This window comes from Lepisosteus oculatus, chromosome 7 (genome assembly GCF_040954835.1).
Source record: "Lepisosteus oculatus isolate fLepOcu1 chromosome 7, fLepOcu1.hap2, whole genome shotgun sequence".
Taxonomy (NCBI): domain Eukaryota; kingdom Metazoa; phylum Chordata; class Actinopteri; order Semionotiformes; family Lepisosteidae; genus Lepisosteus; species Lepisosteus oculatus.
This window is the reverse complement of record NC_090702.1, coordinates 6,214,383-6,235,153: the sequence shown is the minus strand read 5'-3', so window position 1 is coordinate 6,235,153 and position 20,771 is coordinate 6,214,383. Positions and strand designations below refer to the sequence as shown.

General features: G+C 38.1%; 1 protein-coding gene across 1 annotated transcript in view; it reads left to right on the top strand.

The window, feature by feature from the left end:
* kcnq1.2 (potassium voltage-gated channel, KQT-like subfamily, member 1.2) overlaps positions 1-20,771 on the top strand; it is a 291,253-nt gene that overhangs the window by 33,757 nt on the left and 236,725 nt on the right. Inside the window, exons 4-9 of the mRNA XM_069192074.1 lie at positions 4,330-4,456; positions 5,519-5,597; positions 9,262-9,358; positions 12,448-12,588; positions 16,992-17,102; positions 18,522-18,617. Coding sequence (XP_069048175.1) covers positions 4,330-4,456; positions 5,519-5,597; positions 9,262-9,358; positions 12,448-12,588; positions 16,992-17,102; positions 18,522-18,617 — 651 coding nt within the window. The remainder of the gene's footprint in view (positions 1-4,329; positions 4,457-5,518; positions 5,598-9,261; positions 9,359-12,447; positions 12,589-16,991; positions 17,103-18,521; positions 18,618-20,771) is intronic.

Genomic DNA, 20,771 nt, shown 5'->3' with positions numbered 1-20,771 from the left:
TTTGAAATACAGTATGCTTTAAGAGGTACAAATAGGCGCACTTTAGTGGTAAAATAAGATCACTAAAAGAGAAAACGATTAATTGCATCACTGTATACTGTATATAGTATACAGTTTGCTGTATTCAGAGGTAGCAGGACATAATGTAAACATTTTTATAACATGCCCAGTTATCCTTTGAACTCTTAGAAGTGATAACTCTGTGAACTATTGTGTAAAGATGTAGTTGCATTTTCTGTACAGTTTTCCTCTTATATTCTGAGTTTGACTCAGAATTATGCCACAGTTCTTGCTTAATTACAGTAGTGAGTATTTACCAGGAGTGGACACACACTGAGTTTGCTTCCTTCGGATTCATTTCCCTCACGTTAGAAAAGCCATAAACGTGGTATTTAACGAAGGAGTCTGAAAAGGTGGGACTATATTAAAAGCATACATTGACACCTTGATTACTTCTCGGGCGATGTTAAAAATCCTGACGGTAAAACTGTAAAGGAGGAGAAGTACTGAATTTACTGCAAAGGTCTGGCTAGACACATGTGCAAACAGCACCGCAGGGACAGCTGTGAGTGCTCGATTGTTCAGGGCCTCCATTCCACCAAACCACTTCCTCCAGAGGGCGAGGAGGTCTTCAAGGCCTGTTGGCTGTCACAGGAGCCACAGACCCAGCTGTGCAAATGGTGCAGGGCTGCGTGGTGTGGGGCTTGAGAAAAATAGCCATTTATAGGAAAGTGAGCAGGGGTTTCTAAGGGTGAGGAAGATTAAAAATTAGATACAGTACACTGTACCTTTCTTTGAGATGTTTTCTAAAAATTCACGCTGAGCTTCATTACCTTCAGTCTGGCACCACCTGAGTCAAGGTCAGAAACGGAGTACAGAAACTGTATTATTATGAGTAGTATTATTTTCAATGTTTCCCTGTCGTATTTCACACTAATGTATTATGGTGAAGTACAGAAACAAAAGATTGAGCTGTAAGTCTTGGGTGTGGACCCTGAATAACTTTTTTTGTTGTATTGTGTAGTGATTTTTTTTTTCTAAAAAAAACAGAAGTCTTCTTTTTTGGCATCCCTCTTTCAGTTGGGAATAAATTAAAGGCTGTGTTCAAAAAAATATTTTTTATTCAGTCATGGAAAATGCAGAGTAAATCCAGCCAAATTTCAAGTTAACAAATGACAAATCCCCCTGCATTCTAATTATGTGCCATGCCTTTTTGAGGTTTAGATGACAATGGAATTAGGAAGCTAAATTGTTTCCATTTACATGCAAACATGTGTTCCATCTTTACAATGCTTTGGGAGGTAATGTAGCATTTTGGATTTACTGTATGACTAGCAGGTTGTTAGGTTCATGTCCCTTTTGCAGACACTTGACCAATGCAAACCATTTGCTCAACAGTTACTCAGCTGTATAAAATGAGGACCAAAATTTCAGGAAGTCAAGCCACCATTTTGTGGCAGAAAGCTTGGCAAAGGCAAAGAGGCCTAAGCCCGGCTCTACTTTATGGGGAAAGTACGGCCCTTTGAGGACCCTGCCCCTGGTGGCATTACAAAAGTTAAACCAATGAAATGCTCAAATATGTCAACTCTAAACTTGGTCAGCCACTAAATCCAAAAATACAGTCTATCAAAAGTGTTCTCCTCCGCCTTGGACTTCTGCATTTTATTGTTAAAATATGAAGTTATGATGTGTTTAATTGGGATTTTTGGCCATTGATTGAAACAAAACACTATATAATGTCAGGCAATATAGAGTTGCCGTAGGCCCCTCATTAGTCTGCCTTACTTGTGCCCTTCTCTTCCAGATACTTAGTTTTTGAGGACGCCCTGTTCTGCACAGTTTCACAGTTGGAGTTAAACTCAGAAATCTAAATGTTAAAACTTTGAACTATTTTCTACTATATGTATTATACCCATACTATAAATTTGTATTGAAAGGGATTGCAAGGGACGGTATATAGTACAACACTCTGCATCAGCCACTAATACAAACAGTGCATAAGTTCCTGAGAATCAGATTTCGGAAACCCTGGCTTAGCACCTTCCCCTATTCTCTTTGATGCTGGACCGAAGATCAGCATGTTACAGCAAGTAAGAACAGGAGACCACCCACGTAGGTTTGTTCACTGTGTCACTTACGATATGGGGCAGCACATTTCTCTATAAAGACTCTGTAGGTGTCGGATGAGATGCATGACTGTCAGAAAAGCAGAAGTTCATTTTTAAGGGTGTTTAACCACCTGGCATATGAAGTCAAGAATAAGTAATTTATTAAACAATTAATTTAAATGGGACATTGAATCACAGATTGAAACTTTTTGAAAGTCTTGAAAGTCACCTAAGATTGGTGGTTACATGTTTGCCAAAAAAGGAAGGAAGACTTTTAGCAAGCTTCTTTACAGTACTGTATACAGTATGTTCCGTAACTCCTCAAATCTAAACTTTAAACTTACCCTTTTACCAAGGTCTACTTCTGATTGCCTATGGTCATTTTGTAAAAACCTATATGCTGTTGGTTACTTTTATTGTCTTTTTTTTATTATTCAGGATGGGTTTGGAAAGGAGCTTTGTAAAGGTTATTGTTTTTATGTTCTGTATAGAACAGTTTTTTTTTTCTGAGAAACAGGTTTCATAACATTTTAATTAAAAAAAAACATTGTCCTCCAGAGTTGGCTCAGAGATGGGTAAACTGTTTCATTATAAGGTACATTAGCAATGTAGTTTAATCAAACTTGTTCTTCTGGACAATTAAGTGAAAAATTGTCATACAGTATAATGGCAATAGTTATAGCCAGAGATAAGGAAAATTCTGTTCACATAATATATACCCGTCTTGTTTTCCACAGGTGATGTTATAGTGCTTTTAATCCAATGAATTGAATCAACAGTTATGTGTTGATTGTAGAGACTAACAAAAGACAAGAATTGTACCATAATTATAACCAAACAAAATTTTAAAACAAGTGACATTACATTTATGAGAATAACAAAAATGGAATCACAAACATCACCTTGCCGGATTTCTACTGTATGAATGCAAGATTCCTCTGTCAAACAACAATCTGCCAGGATATGCCATTTTTCAAAAAATTTTAAATAGACTTTTACAGAAGGCCCTAAACCTACATTACATTTTAAGATATTAATTTACAGTCAATGAAAATAAACCATTTCTCTCATAAATGTTAGTGCAACACTCCTTCTCATTCTTCCCACTAACAAGAGTCTTTTTTTCTATAACGTTTCATCCATTCAATGGCGAAAAGTGATGGAATGAGTCAAGTGACTGTGATATGCTGGTTCCATAGTAAAGTTTTTTCAGCAACTCCCTTTCAAGCCTTGACACTTACTGTACACGGGTCAGTGAAAACTTTATTAGATAACCTTATTCACCTTTTCTGTAAAAATACAGATGCAATTGGGCTGCTGGGGCGATATACAAGTATGGTGCAGTATATTGAAAACCTTTTACAGACATTTACATACATAGTACATTTCACATCTACAGTAGTTAGCTAGAATTCCAAAGAAAATTTAATTATCTGAAAGTACATTCTATTTTTTTTATAAACTTCAACCCTTGTTGAGATAAGTGAGGAACATGCGGTAAACTGTGGCTGTTTTAAATTGACAAGTTTCGGACATGACTTTTGGGTTTTAACTTACCTAAGTTCCTCCCTTAACAACTACGTTTTCAAATGAAATAGATTGCGTCTATCTGATATAGAGTTTTTATTGCTATCAACATGAAACTCAAAAATTAGCTATTTGAGATTATCCTTTGTATTCTTACTGTTAGCAGTTTTGAAAGGCCACCTAATTCCAGTGGCACTCATCTACTGTATGCAAATTGCATATTATTTAATTAATAATAAATTTTTTCTTCCCCCTTTTACCCACTAGTTTGGAATACCCAATGGCCATTCATCCTGACTTGTGGATACAACTCCTGTGACACATTTCTAGAGATTCTAAAAGTACAGATGTCCTCCACACTATATTTCTGTTTTATTGCAAGGCTGTGGAATACCTCAATGTTTAATGAAGCTTCCGATCTCCCTAGAACTTAATCAGCAGCATTTGACTTTAGCCTGCTCTGGATTCCCACTGTTTCCAGCCCTATTGCTGCCTGTAGTCAGTGGGACCTCTTGGCTATTATCAGCTAGTGGCACAGCTAGTCTTTGAAACAGCACCATCCCGAGCTTCATGCTCTTACTAGATGATAAAATGGTCGTCCATTTCCAGATGTACTGTATGCCTGGTTTTATCTTTTTACCTTGAAACCAGATGGACTAAAAAAAGATCTGTTTTCTTTCTTTTTTTTTTGCAGGAAATAGTTCTGGTGGTGTTTTTTGGTTCAGAATATGTGGTTCGTCTGTGGTCAGCAGGATGCCGAAGTAAATATGTTGGCATCAAAGGCAGACTTCGCTTTGCCAGAAAGCCAATTTCTATTATTGGTAAGATAGGCTTTTTTTTTTTGCACGGTTGTTATGGAGTAAATTAAAGACATTTAAGGTTGTTGTAACACAATATAGAGATGGGGTGGCGCAGTGGCTAGCATTGTTGCTTTTCAAAACTGGGGCCCTGGGTTCCATTTCTGGGGTGCTTTCTGTGTGGAGTTTGTATGTCCTCCCTGTGTTTGCATGAGTTCCCTTCTGGTTATCTCCCATTTCCTCCCACAATCCAAACATATAGAGTACTGGTAGGTTAATTGGCTTCTGGGAAAATTGGCCCTGGTGTGAGTGTGCATGTCTGTGTGTGCCCTGCGATGGACTAGGGTCCCTTCCAGGGTGTATCTTGCACATTCCCAATGCTTGCTGGGATAGGCTTTGGCTGCCCTACAACCCTGTTTTGGATAAAACAGTTTGATGGATGAAATATCGAGATGTGTATATCACAAATCTAATATGACAGTCTGAGCATGAAGTGCTACAGTAGGTGCTAGTGAAACACTACTGCCATGCTCTGTGGCTTCTTCTTCAATCTTTATGCAGTGATTCACCTACTGTATAAGTTCTCAGTCCGGAGAGGTCTGTTATTCGTGACGGCAACAGCAGGGGTTCCTGACTTCAGGTCATTTGCTAGGGCCCATGCTCAACTAACCACTTTTCAACTGTCAGTTTTGTTTCTGAGTAATGCAAGCAGATGCCAAACAGTTTCCTGTTATCTGTATCTTCATTTTGACCTGTTAAGTATACATTCTGCATGCAGAGAGAGAGAGGGCGAGATCCTCCAGAGATTTGCAGTATTGCATGTACAATATAAATAGAAAATCATTGTTCTGTGCAATACAGTACAGTCATTGGTGGGATTTGGAGAACATTGTTGTCAACCCTAATGATGTGTTGTGACTGGCAGGTCCTTATGTACACAGTTAATGTGGACAGACAAAACATTTTATCTTGCTTATATACAGTATAGGGATAAAATGGTAGCTAGCTTCAGGCCATGCAAAGTCTGGAGATGTATGTGCCTGAAGTTTTCCTTTTTTCAACTGTGCTTGTTTTTTTGTTTCGCAGATTTGATTGTGGTTATCGCTTCAGTTATTGTGCTGAGTGTGGGCTCCAATGGCCAGGTTTTTGCAACTTCTGCCATAAGGTATGTGCTGCGGATTAAAAGTGACTTCATTGTGTCTCATCTTTGGAGTGCGCGTGCCTTTTGTGCAGATACTGGTTTCATGAAAGCGTAGTTTTTGCGATTTCTTTTTCTAAGCTAACGCTGACTTTGCCAAAGTAGCAGGCCTAGAATTTATTTAAATTAAACAACTGCAAGAAAAATCCCAATCAATTCAATCAAGAGCAAGGAAATAGAATTTATATTCTATTAATTCTGAAGCCACTCGCATTATAGTCTAAAAATTAACGTTTATCCTGTAACATGAAAGCCTAATCTACAGACAGATGAATACCATTTGAATACTGTAACCACAAAGCTAACCTACTTACATCAATAGGTTAAGGGGTACTGTTTATTCCTGCATTCTTTGTGCAGCTGTTCGATGCGTTTTTTCTTGCCTTGAGGCCACTTTGCAAGCTAATAGCAGCCACATTATAAAGGCTGATTGCACATACTGTAATTCAATAACTGCCCTGAAGTAATATGGAAAAAATCATACCAGAGGTTCATCTACCTAGTATGTTATAATACCCTTGTATTAAGGGGGTTAAATATGGTGAATATATAAGAGCTAAATATGGTGAGAAGCCATTTTATATACTGTACTGTACATATGTGTATTTTAAAAACTAATTTAAGGTGCTTAGTAATAATACATTAAACCTAATTTCAGATAAAGTAAGACACAACAATTTTTCTGTCTGCAGCTGTATGTGAGGTCAGTAGGTAGAAATAAATTGGATAAAATGATTAATTGAAACCAATAATTTAAGACACTGTATGACTGTCTTAAAGAAGCCAGAGATCCATGCTGAACATATCCCCTTTCTGTATTCTTAGGGCTGGCCTTACGATTTCATTACAGTGCATTACATATGGCTTACATATGCCCCTTAGTTACCTGAGCCCATACTTCAGTATGACCTTGCATGTCTTTCTGAGATGAGGTGGTCAGCTGGAGAGAAGTCTCACATTTGTTTTACATCTATATTAATATAATAGTAAATAACTATGAATCTGTTCATGTATGGTGTCAGTCCTGCTCTTGATGTACAGCATCACTAATCACAGGTGACCCGTTGCTCCTCACAATAGCTCTGTTTTAGGCTGTAGTTACAATTTTGTTTGAACTGAACCTTTTTCAAATTAAAGTTATTTCAGGATACAATCAATCCACTACAGTATTTGATTTTGACAAACCATATCAAATACCGAAGTAAAAATAAACTAGAGGAAAAACCAAAACCTCTTTCATGCAATATTTTTTTCAACCTGTTGCACACCGTGGCAACCTTCTGTTGCTAATTCTTTATCTGAAAGCTGATGATTAAATATAAATTAATGTCATGAAGGAACAAGTAATAGGTTTATTCCATGCTGAAAAGAGAAGTAAGAAAACACAACATTTCGGCTGTGGAGCTGACGCAGCTACCCACCTGAACTACCTAATATCATGATTGTTTCTTTTAAACAAATGCCATGTGCCACAGTTCACGTTTGCAAGCTCAGTCACATCTCCTGGCAACTCATGTGACTTACCTTTTCTTAAGAAAGAGAGACAACTATGCTACCCACTGCCCCTAGAAATCATGAACAAGCTGTATTTAATTATTTCAGTGTGTTAATAAAAATGAGATAAGGATACGTCTTAAGTGTACCCTTCCTGGTACCTTCCTTGTTACCATGGAAGACATAACTGGATTTGGGAATGTAACATTTTCCAGATAATACTAAGTTAGACTGTCTTAATCCAATACAATAACGTATAATACCAAAAAATCCCTATTCACTTACACTGTCATTTATAGACCAGAACACATTATTTTATTATTAGTTTTGCAGACGCATAAGTAAAGGAAATATCAATATGCACCCTTCAAGTCTGCCTTTATTTCAGGTCTCCCTTTCTGCAGTCAATGTGATCCATGCTCTGTTAAAAAAAAAGTTGTATTATGGCATGGTGGAAATATAATCAGTGTAAAGGAACTCAACAAACACAATCAAATGGATTACACAGACCAGCAGAAATACCTTCATGCTCACTTCTTTAATACGTTGTTGAAAAAGTATTTTAAATTTTTTCTTCATTATATGTTAATTTCCTTTGATCTTGTTATGCCAGATTTTCTGGAACACTTGGAGCTCTAAATATGACTGTCTGAATTTTAACATGGCCTTGAGTGATTGATGATTGACTTTAGTCTAGCCAGCTGAAGAAAGAAGAAAATGACTCATAAAAAGAAACAGGCTACTAAACGTGTGCTGAGGTGTTCTTAATTCATTGTAAAAATCGAGTGTGGATAAGTCAAGGTCTTGATGAATTCATGTATCATCTTGGCATGATTGTGCAGAAAATGAGACATGCCAGGATCAAGCTCACATTCATAAAGATGTTTTCCTGTACAAGGGAATATAATGTCAGTCATGCAGATACAGATACTGTAAGCTGTAAGTCGGGAGACTCTCCATCCATTCAGGATCGGAAGCGTACTTTTTGCTTCTGACATCTTTTTCTTTTGTTAAATATGCTTAACTTTATTATCAGGTTTTTTTTAGAAAGGTGGTACTTCACAATTCCTTGGCAAGCTTGTGTTTCCATATCCTACACTTCCTAATGGCATGAATATAGAATTTTATCTGATGCTTGCCAGTGTACAGTTGGTCTGACAGACCTGGAGGTCTAATAATTTCAAGGCTGATGTCGTGTAGTTTTAGACATTTGAAATTCTTTATAAAAGCACACAAAAAAGCTCAAATGACATGAACGGCAGGTATCCTGTTTTGTTAAAGAATGAACCTGCTATACAAGGTGTAGTAAAGGTCAAGCAGATATTTTTCAATCTGTTACCCAGCCTGTTGGTTGCAATTATTTTGTTCAGTAATATCAGAGCTCTTCTCATTGTAAGAGGATCTGGCTAAACAGTAATGGGTTTGTCATTAATCATTATGCTATTTGAATATAGCTTTTAATAAAACGGTGAATGTGGAGATGTGAAAGCAACAAAAATGTGATTACAGTCTGTCAGTGGGCCAGAGTTCCAGCCTGAGGTGACTAGATACTGTTTGGGATTTAGGAAGAGGTTTCTGGTTTGATTTCAGTTCTCTTGGGCTGTTCTCTAGTGATGGGATTCAAACAGAAGAGCTGAGTATGAAAAATGAGTAGAGGACCCCATGCCACAAGAGATGTAGAACTGTGCTTTAAATCTGCCAATAATCTGGAATGTGTCTGGGCCAAAGGTTTTTAGTTTTCCTATTTAAAACATACAGATAGACACTACATTTTAATCGTGGGACACATACTATAGTATTTAAACAGTGGCACATCAAGGACAATGTTTAAGGGGTGATGTGGTGGTAATAGATCTGTATGAAAATAAATCCTAATTTAAACATACAGTACATTCACCACTGATTTTCTTGGGGGTGCTTCGAAACCCCAAAAGTAACCTATACTAGTTCTTTACAGTGACTATTATAATCTCTAAATTATTTACAGCAGCTAACCAGAGTATTTTATATGGGCAGTTATATTAATTTCTGGAGAGATGATGCATATTGAACTTATGAATGGAATGGAAAAATATTGTGCTGTCAGGCCCTGATACATGCGTGTCACTGTGTTACAACAGTGTCACTGTTTTTTCAGGGGTATTCGCTTTCTGCAAATTCTTCGCATGCTGCATGTGGATCGTCAGGGGGGCACCTGGAGGCTTCTGGGATCTGTTGTTTTTATTCATCGGCAGGTAATACTAAGAACACTGTTTACCAAGCCCTTCCACAACCTACAGAACTAAAGATAAAGAAAAACAAGCCACATGCAAGGCAGCCAAAATCATCTTCCCATAACCAAATCTATGTACTGTATATCTCTTACTCTATATCTATATATTTATATTTCTTTTCAGATAATCTCTGTGCTTCTAAAACTTCAGCCAGTATCCAATTATGCAACGTGTTCCTCTACACAATGCTGTAGCTGTAAAGCAAGTCAACAATGATAATGATCAGAAAACATTTTATGTGGCATCTCCCATATTGTTAGTTATGTTTCTGTTTAATTTTTAGCAGTGGATGGGTGCCATTTATTTGAGTTTTTGTGCTTTTCTCATTTATAACGTCATTAGTCTTAACACTTTCACAGAACAAAGACAAAATCTTTCGGACAGATTTTGTACATTACTACTGTATCTCTGAATCAACACCACAGGCCTTTCATCAGCGAAGTGCTTAGCAGCATAATTAATTCCACATAATGTTTATTAAGTCATGAATGTTGGCCTTTTCAGTACAATTTGTTTTTGTGCAGTGATATTTAATGCAGTTGGAGGTCAGGTCTTGAGTGTTTAGACTCTGCTATCCTTCTGAATGTGTAAGTCAATGCTTTTTAATGCCACACAGTGGAACACACATTATTTTCAATGCCATTTATGAGGGCTTCAGTTATAAAAACTACAAATGTATCAACCTTTATTTGAAGAGTTTGTGTTACATTGTGCCTTATGTGCAGTAGACATGAAGTGAAGGAAAAAATTTAGATACCATTGCAGGAGTTGCTTGCAAAAATGCCACATAATACACTACTATAGATATAGAAAGTTGATAAAAGTAGGTGCAGAGTAAGTAATTGGTTAAGAACTGGATTGCAAATTTCATAACATGAAGTACAGAAGAGCATAGCAACAGTACTTGTGGAGGTGCCTAGCTGTGGAGTGCCGTAGATAACAAATGCAAAGCAAATGGTTATATGACAGTTTTGACTGGAAGATGAGAGAAAGTACAATCATTAATTTAACTGGTAGGTGCACAATAGGAAGAGGGAAAAGTGATGAGCACTAGAATATTCAGGTGCCTGCAGAAAATGTCTGAGGGCACAGAGCCTGCGGTGAGGAAGTTGTGAGCCAGCTGTCTTCTTGCGATCCCACAGCTGGGCTTGACAACAGGAAATGGTTCAAAGGATTTTGCTGTCCTTGATTTTTCTAAAGAGAGACATGGTGGTTTGGCAGTAAGTGCTGTTTTGTGGGTCTTGGGTGCAATCGCACGACTCATAACAGTTTTCACTCAGATTTCTGTGACTCTTATGGCATTAATATAATCAGCAGTGGCAGGAAAGTCGAGTTTACAGTGTAGTGGTATCACAATACAAATTCTCTGGAAGCTAAAAGCTATACCCCTAAGGTACTGTAATACTTAATATACTGTAGGAAATGCGTTGGTTTTTTTTAGGTTTTAATTGTCCAAATCATAAAGTACTTGAATTAGAACAAGTAATTCCTAGCATTTATATTTGTACTACCTCACCATTTATGGCCGGCAGAGGAATCCTACTCCGTTGGGCCCCTGAGCAAGGCCCTTAACCCCAACTGCTCCAGGGGCGCCATACAATGGCTGACCCTGCGCTCTGATCCCAAGCTTCTCTCCCTGTCTGTGTGTCTGTATCTCCTTGGAGAAAAAAAGCTGGGGTATGCGAAAAGACAAATTCCTAATGCAAGAAATTGTATAGGGCTAACAAAGAAACATTATTATTATTTATTACAGTACGTGACATTATTAAAGTTGATTAAAATAAATCCATCCATCCATTATGCAGTGCTACCCTACACATTTGGTGACAATTATTTTGCTGTAGTGATTCCTGTCCTAGACAGGATGGTGCCATTGCAGAGCACACACGGGGACAATTCAGAGACAATAACTGAACCATAATGTCTTTAGGAGGTGAAAGTAAACTGGACCCTTAGTTCAGAATCAGGATCTAGGTGCACTGAGGCAACATTTCTGAAATCCATATCATTAGACAAGAAGGAAATACACTGCCAAAGGTGAAATGCCAATGGTGATAAATTGGTTCACTTCACCTGTTTTGTTTTACCTCATTTTCTTCCCCAATTTAACTCATATCGATTCTTGAGCCAGAAAGTGCAGGACATGGACTGGTTTTGTTTGAAAGAACAACTGTCAATCTGAAACTCAATTTGTTGAAAGAAAACAAGCTATTAATATTATTTTGCTGTCATTTAAAAAAAAAGATGGCAAGAGTTCTTGAAATCTGAGAAAGGAAATTGCTCTATGTTGCTGTAGCTGCTAATGTTACTGCATGAAACTGTATGGTTTACAACTTCAAAAGTGTCTTGGGGAGATCCAATTGCACACTGGTTGTAGGGTAAATTCAAATTTAAGAGTCTAGAGCTTTTTCTGCATTTTCCAGGAGGCTCTAATTGAAATTTCTTTATAGGATGCAGCAGTCAGAAAAGTCAACTTTTATTTTGATCTTCAGAACATTTGCTGAATTTATTTCAAGCCAACTTCAAATGAAACGCTAGTGTCTAATTCATTTTTAACCTCCTTCTGCTAATTTCCATAAAGATTACAAAGAGTACACAAGGAGAAACACTTCTTTCCTTTTAAGAAGTCATTACTAGGCAGACTAAAAGAAAGAATAATAAATGTTAATTATATTTAAATATAATTACAGGATTATCTTAGCTTGAACTTAGTTTGAAGGTAGGGGTTCAGCTTCAGATTTACAAACTAAATTAAATTAAATTGCAATTTATAATTTATATACTGTTCAGTGGCTATCAAAATTATTCACCCTACATGGACTTTGAGTTACACTTTGAGTTACAACATGAAATCATGCTTTAAATTGGGATTTTCTGACATTGTTTGACTCAAACCTCTTATACTTTCAAAGTGAAAACAAAATTGTACAGAACCTCCTAAAATAATTACAGAATAAAAGTGTAACAGGTTTCAACACTAATGCATTTTCGGTTTGTAATACTAGATATTTTTCTTTTACTTTTTAAATGCCTTCCACTTCTCTTTTTAGGAACTGATAACTACCCTCTACATAGGTTTCCTGGGACTTATTTTCTCATCCTACTTTGTGTATTTGGCGGAAAAGGATGCTGTGGATGAGGAGGGCAAAACAGGTTTTGCGAGCTATGCTGATGCCTTGTGGTGGGGAGTGGTAAGTCAGCTTTCTCTCCTGTTTTTATTTTAGAGCTGTGGTACCAAGCATTGGACCGCATCGGATGGATCACCACAGGTCCCTGTCCTGAAATTCTGGAACTCATGTAGCTTCTCCTTCGTATTAAAAAAAATTGGCTGCTGGTTCAATGCTGTTAGATTAATGTTTTTGTGAAAGAAATATATATATGTAAATTGATTTACTGTACAGTAGCATTGCTGCCTCACAGAACTGGTGTCCTGGGTTCAATTCTGGACCTGAGGTGCTGTGTGTGGAGTTTACATGTTCACCCATTGATTGCAATCAAGATAAAATAAACTGCCCCAGGCATAAATCGGTCCTTTGCACCTTTTGTTCTATGACTTTTTCTTCCACAATTTCCTCTGGGTGTCCCAGTTTCCTCCCACAGTCCAAACAATAAATATACTGTAGGTTAATTGGCTTCTGGGAAAAAATGGCCCTGGTGTGAGTGTCCATGTTTGTTTCTGTGTCTGTGTGTGCACTGTGATGGGCTGACGTCATGTCCAGGATCTATCCAGTGTTGTGCCCATTGCTTGCCAGGATAGACTCTGACTCCTCTGAGACCCTGAATTTGAAGAAGGGGTTAGAACATGAATGGAGGAATGGTTTTATTTTGTACTACTTGAGGATCCTGAACTAGTTAACAGAAAAAATGGAGAAAACCCCCTGGTTTTGTTTATGCAGTCCTAAAAAGTGACTGAGTCTGTATTGAATGTAGAATAATAACAGCAGATCTTGGGCCAGATACTGTTGCACAAAATTGAGGAGCGCTGAGATCAACCTCACAGTAAGAAGCTCAAAACAAATGGGTTTTGGGAGTGATAACAGGAGTGTTATTGTGTATTTTGTGCCAAAAAGGAAGTTGTGTCTGAGAGCACAACAATCATAAGGGTCCTTCAAGGAGTTTCAATGATTCATGTGCCCCAGAGTGACTTTTAATGTTATTAATTTTCCTGTTTGCACAGGGAGTGCCAATGCTGAGTTTACAAAAGATTCAATCTTCCTCGTTATCGTCTCTCCCTCCCTCTCTGAGGGTTTGACACTGTCCTTTATCTCCTTTGCTCATGTCATCATAAAATATTAAATTAGTCCCATTAAAGTTGTTTCCTCTACTAATTAAATGGGATAGATTTTGAGAATGTGAAAAAAAGAAGAATACAGGCCAAGATTCTGTTTTGAACCCACCATCTATGTAGATACAGCAGTTGACATTTAATTTCTCCTTTCCAAAATGGAATTGAAGTATTTTAATACAGTAGATATGACTTGGGATGTCTATTCATGGATGGGGAGTTTTAGTGACTAATTGGGCATGCATCAGGATTTGAAACCTGATGCCCAGCACATTGCGTGCATCACTTGGAGTCTCAGCTATCGGATGTTATTAAATTCCAAAATACTAGGGGAAATTTGTCTTACGGCAGAGTCCAACACAGTCACACAAAAACCACCCTCACCAACGAACACCTCAGGACAAAGAAAATAAAAGACGATTATTTCACAGCATTCTAAAGTGAAATTGCAGATGGGATACAAAATACCCTTTTTTTCCTGGCAGGTTAATTTGGTTCCTGGAAAATTGGCCTTGGTGTGAGTGTGCGCAAGTCTTTTTGTGCCCCATGACGGACTGGAATCCCATCCAGTGTACCCTGTCTTATGCCATTGCTTGCATTGCTGTTGCTAGCTTACTACTTGGGACACAGAGGCATCATCCCTCTCAATGGGAGAAGTACAAATTACAGGTGTGGCACGGACTCCATAATGATGTTAGTCCTCCATAGAATCCGTTGCTTGTAGAGTGCATCTAGGTTGGACTAATTTACCACAACAATCTGGGGACAGTACTTTATTTTCAATGTTTTCCTCTACTACTTGCAATTTGCAGTAGTGATGTTACCAGTACATTAAGATACTAAGACACTTTCAATAAAAGATTCATGGATAGTATTAAAATAGTTTTGCCGCCTTAAAAAAGCTAAACTTCCTTAGGAAAAGAGTTTTCCTGAGGATGTTTTCAAAACATTTAACTCCAAACTCATTGCACTGTTCTGTGAAATCATTTAGAATGGGCTCATGATGCTGATCTGAGTTCATGAAATAGTTAACAAGGGCTGCATAGTCAGCAAATTTAATAAGACATCTATTTACATATTTGCTTTTGCAATCATCAATGTACAAAATGTACAGTAAATGGGACAAGACAGCCCTGTGGTCCAATCAATGCATTGGACAACATGCTGTACATCAATCTGTTGAGGTGTTTGCTGAAAAGATCTAAACCCCGTCTAATCAAGTCCCGCTTTTAATTCGGAATTCCTTGCGAGGTTTCTGTACCACTAACCAGTGGTTGAATCATGTTACAGGCAAGGAAAAACCATCAATGCGATTCTATCAGATGATTTTGCTTTATCAAGATGTTTATGAAGCAAGTATTGCATTGTCCACTCACTTTTCTCTATATGCAAGCATCAAGAATCTCCCGGCTGTCCTTTTCCAATATGTCACTTTACAACTCTCTCCAGACTTTTCAGAGATCAGTCTCTTGGACTCACTTGGACTTGGGTTTTTGGGATGACAATAGTAACAGTTCTCCCCCCACCCCAAACACACACAGAGGGGGTTACTTGTAAACATGAAGACACCTAAAAATGTAGATTGCTCCAGGTTATCCTGAAAAACGGAAGTAAATGCTTTTAAAAAATCCCTAAAGAAGACATTTCAGTCCAATTGTAAATCCTTCTTTAGGTTAAATATTTCCATATCCCTTGGTAATCAGTAATAAGTCCTTTAATTTGAGATGCAATGGTCTTATAATGCCCAAAAGAAAACAAGTTTATTTGGGGGTTTTTATTTTAAATCCCACAAAATGAAATACAAATAAGCTTGTTTTGGAATTATGCAGGCATCTGTCCGTTTCATATGAGCCTGTAAAACATGCCAGTTGCTTTGGCTTGCTGGTATGTTTACAGAAATCAATTAGCTATGTAGAGAAGGAAGTCTGACGGGAGAGAGGCTGTTTCCTTTCAGGCTCCTGTCAACTTGTTTTTGACTGTGGCTGCAGGTGCACTACACAGCTGCACCCATCGCAAGCCAACAGAATGAATCATAGTCCTCCTCTTGAAGTACACAATCAAAGCAGATGGAGGGTCATTAAGGAGGGATGTTTGATCTGGATCCTAACCATCTTTTGTGCACACCACATTACGGTCAAAAAAAAAAGGAAGAAAACCGAGGTTTCTTGCATTTCACAACCATGTCTGTTCTTCCATCAGTCTACACTGTCATTATTAAAGCCCCAAGGAGATGAATTTGTGTGGTGAGGAAGAGTGCATTCAAGAGTGATGATAATAACTTGGTTCATTTACACCACACACGTACAGTAGAATGTGGCCTCAGGTGGTTAAGGTCTGGGGTACAATGCCTGGCTATTCTTTCCTTATGTTAGATGCCTTTTACTCAGCAGATTTGACGATAAGGATTAAATTGCCTTTTCTCCTGACAAAGATGGAACATCATGTACTGTAGCTGTCACCCCTAAATTAAAAGGCAAACCTCCCTAGTAGGTGGTCAATGGAAAACCAAGTTCCCATGTGTACGTTTGGCCACCTTGAACTCATTGTTTAGTTCTCTGCTTGGGGGATACAACATGTTTACATTGTGTTCTGTGTGTTTAATACTGTTAGTGGTATTATTAGAACTCAACATATTGCATACTGGTGAAATTAAAATGACACAGAAATTGCTGTTCTCCACACATTTCAGATACATACAGTATACTGTATCTCCACATATGTTGGAAACGTACTGTAGGTCTGAAGCAGGGTAATTCCAATTAATATAATAAACCTGATTGTTTTGCAATAGTTAGCACTACTATTTATTTCACTTTAGGTACATTTCTGTGTAAATAGAGCATATGAACATTGTGCACGCTGAAGGTATAAGAATGGAAATCGGATCACCCAGAGAATAACCAACAAACCCAAAATGGCTACAGCAAGGCAACTCAATTGATCATACAAAGTGTTTTGCTGAGCTTGGTGTGTCACAAAGTAATTGTAAAAGCCAGTAGCTGGTTGCTCTTTGAAGCACTTGGGTACTTTTGATACGTTTTTTTTATTTAAAGTGAATGTCGCAGTACTCAGATCACCTGAAATCTGAGTTGTGCATGAAGTTTCTTTTGTTTATGGTCAAACATACAGTACAGTATGTATGGAAATACCCTGAAATAACATACATATTACATTGTGCTTATCGTTCTTATTAATCTCATTGTCAAAAGTGGAAATTACTTGACTGGAAAGCAAAAAAAAAAGTTTTGACAGCACTGTATGTTTCATAAAAACTTCTAATGTGTGATATGCTTTTACTTTTCTTTCCAGGTCACAGTGACTACAATTGGATATGGAGACAAAGTGCCACAGACATGGATTGGAAAGACGATAGCCTCTTGTTTCAGTGTATTCGCAATCTCCTTCTTCGCGCTCCCTGCAGTAATTACACTTTTCGCCACTTGCAAATCTGCTTAATGACCTTAGGGTTGCACTGTTATAAGGACCACTGAGACATTTTGCATTTGGGGGACTAAGGTAGTTACAGGCAAGGTGATACTAATTGGGTTTTCCCTCACAGGAAGAGACTGATCACTGTCCCAAATGTAAAGACAAATGGCGACCGAGAGATTGCTGTTCTGCCCATGCCTCTGTGAGAACAGTCTAGACTTTTTTCGCAGTCTAAATTTGCAATTAAAATGTACTGTATTGCTGGAGCTCAGAGTACAGGGTGATTATGATCTGGATTAGATCACAAAGTAATCCTCTCCCCTCCTGCCCATCATTAATTTCATTCATTTAACAGGAAGGAGCTTTTCTGCTTCCCAGATACTTCCATATCTCAATGAACCTAGACTACACTCCTGTCTCATTACTATTAATGCTTCTGTATGCAAATCTGTTAAAGTAGGGTGACTATATGATTGCATGTTCCCAAGCAAAGTTTGTGATACAGTTATGTAGGGATGATCACAACCTTATTCAGCCCAATTCTGGATTCTGCAGCTGAACTTTTAAATCTCCCTTAAACCAAAGGAAAACCAAAAGAAACTGAAGACTGAACCTAGCACCTCTGCTGTTAAGAAATGTGGTGCTCAATAAGCTCTTCTATTGATTCATCATGGTGGTATCATTCTGCCAAATCTTGTTTGGGAGAGTTGTTGAAATTTAGGATTATCAACCAAAAAGCTTTCTAGTCACATCATCAATTGCAAAAAAAAAGGAATCGCAGGAAATTAATAATAAACATGGACATTTAGAATGAAAGGTTTCAGCATTTTTTTAACATTAGTGAGGCCAAAGTAGAATTTAGCCAGGACACTGCGGCGTACACCCTAGCTCTTGAGTGGTGCTGTGAAATGTACTGTATAATGACCAAGCAGTCCGAACTTTGGTTTAAAGTCTCATTTGAAGGAGGGTACCTCCACATGACAGCACAGTGCTCCATATCACCTTACTTACTTACTAATTAGCAATGCAAGTCCGTAGTGAAGTGTGCCACCTACTGGTCCAACAACAGTACATACACCAATTTGTTTTTCCTTAGAGACTCCCTGACCAGTACTGATCAGCCCCAGCCTTGCTTAGCTCCCGAGATCTCATGAGATGGCATAAGTGGAGAAATGGATAACGCTGCAGTACAACCAGTTTTTATTATCAACATTCATGTCTTTTCAACAGAAAAGTTTGTGTAGTCTATGCTACGGTATGTCTTGTTTCCTCTCACTGCGCAAAGTATACATTAAGCTAAAAGCCTGGAAAGGGGTAAAATTAGTTGTCTGGCGATCCCCTCCAGAATTCAGTGTTTTTACTGATGTGGAGTTCTTCCCCAAATAACATTCTGCAAATGTTTGATTTCAGGGTATTCTGGGCTCCGGATTTGCCCTCAAAGTTCAACAGAAGCAACGCCAGAAGCATTTCAACCGACAGATTCCCGCTGCTGCTTCACTAATCCAGGTAGAGCGATAAAACATGCGAATTAGGTTTGGCAACAGCATATTGGCCTCTAGTGGCACACTGGCTGTAACTGCAAAGCCTTTTAAGTTGGCCATCTCCAAAACATGCAGCTGCTATTTCCACCTGGAATTCAACTTCATGATTTTTTATAGTCTGGGAATGTATTACAAGCTAATTTCACACCAATGCTAGAATTTTTTTTTTATGTGATGAATTGCATCCTTAGTTACGTCCTCTCATTCTCTCTAGTTTGCATAAACACTACAAGCCATGTAGTAGCCAGAAGCCAAATGCAACTGAAAATATATTTAGACCAGTATTCTTAAATGGTTTATGATGTCCGTTGCATATTATACATTTTACTTTTTATCTTCAGTTTTTATTGTACTTGTTTTGTTTTAATGTTTGATATGCATTTTACAGAAAAGGTGCTTTATATCTTCATCATTAATGGAATGGATTACATACAGGGCAAAGATGGTGGACAGTGTCACCTGTAGTCTTGATGCTCTAAAACACCTAAATGTAGTCTGTAGGACAAAAAGCACTGAATGGCTAATTCTTACTATTATCTTTTTTTATGTTCTTATGTTTTAATTATAAATAGGACAACCAGATTCAAGAGTATGTGCTTTTTAAATAAATGGTGAAGCTGCAAACTAACTACCTTGCTCTAATTACCTGATATGTAAGGGTACTGTGGTTACTACTGCTAACAAAGAATTGTAACTGCTTGAATGTAAATGAAACAAATTTCTACACTGATACAGAAATCTACATCCGTATTAAACCTGACACTGAAGTGTGGCTCTGCTGTCTAATTGCATCTTTGACATGGATGACTCAACATTTTCCTTTTATTTAAACTGCGACAAGACTGAAGTCATGCTTCTTGGCACCTCCCATCATCTACAGTAACCCTGTATCGGCAGTTGACAATGTACTTGAACTTCTAAATTGAACTAAAAAGAACAACCTGGGTGAGATAATCCAGGCCTGACATTTGACCCACGTGTAAAATATTGTAAAAGCATTCTTCCAACAGAAATATTGCCAGACTATGTCCTATGTTGTCACTTACTGTTGCTGGTCAACGCTTTCATCTTCTCTAGAAGACTCTTGACTACTGTAACGCCCTACTTGCGGGGGTTCCAACAGTACATCCACATTGAACAAACGTCAGTATGTCCAGAATTTGGCTGCTCGAATCCTGACCAGGTCTTTAATTACTCTTGTCCTGGAGTCCTTGCATTAGCTTTCTAGCAGGTTTCGTGACCTCATGATCACCTATAATGCTCTACATGGCTTGGTCCGTAATTTCCCTTCGGGATCAATGGTCTTCTCTCTCTCTCTCTAAGCACCTGTCTGACTTACTATCCTCCTACTCCACACCTCGCAGCCTTTGTTTGACTATTCTGATCCCCTGTCTTTCCCCCAAGCCTGTCTGTATCCCAGAGGTGACAGGGCCATCTCCTGCTGCAGTACTGTATGTCCCAAAGCTCTTGAAATCTATCCCTATGGATATCAGACAGTCACCCTTCCTGAGCTCTTTCAAATTAAGATTAAAAACTTTACACTTTAGAGGTGTCTGCCCCTTTGCTTTTCTACTGTATTCCAATACAGTATTGTACAAGAATATACTCCGTAATTGTGTAATTCTGCTTTCTTCTCTCATTGTGTATTGTTGCTTTCTGTACAGATCTTTGAAATGTCCCTTTTAAAGGTGCTGTATAAAGCAGTTTTTTTATTTTTTTGAGCCGATATAAAAATGCTTTCTGACTTTTTCGTTTGTCAGCAGCGACTAAAATGAAATGTCCTTTATGCTTAAATACTACACATGCTTTAGTGAGTGCTTGCCACTTGGGAAGTATTACAAACAGAGTGAATCAGAGTTGCTGCAATCTGAATGAGAAATTTTAGAATTTAGAAATGCACTAATTATTCCAGTTCTGGGCTGTGGGGGAGCTGGAGCCTAACCCAGAAAGCAAAGTGTAATGCAGGGGACACTGTGGATGGGATGTCAGTATATTGCAGGGCACTCACAGACATGCACAGGTATGTACTCACAACTAAGGCCAATTTTCCTGGAAGCCGCTATGATATTTTGGGACTGGGGGAGGAAATTGGAGCACCTGGAGGAAACCTACGCAAACC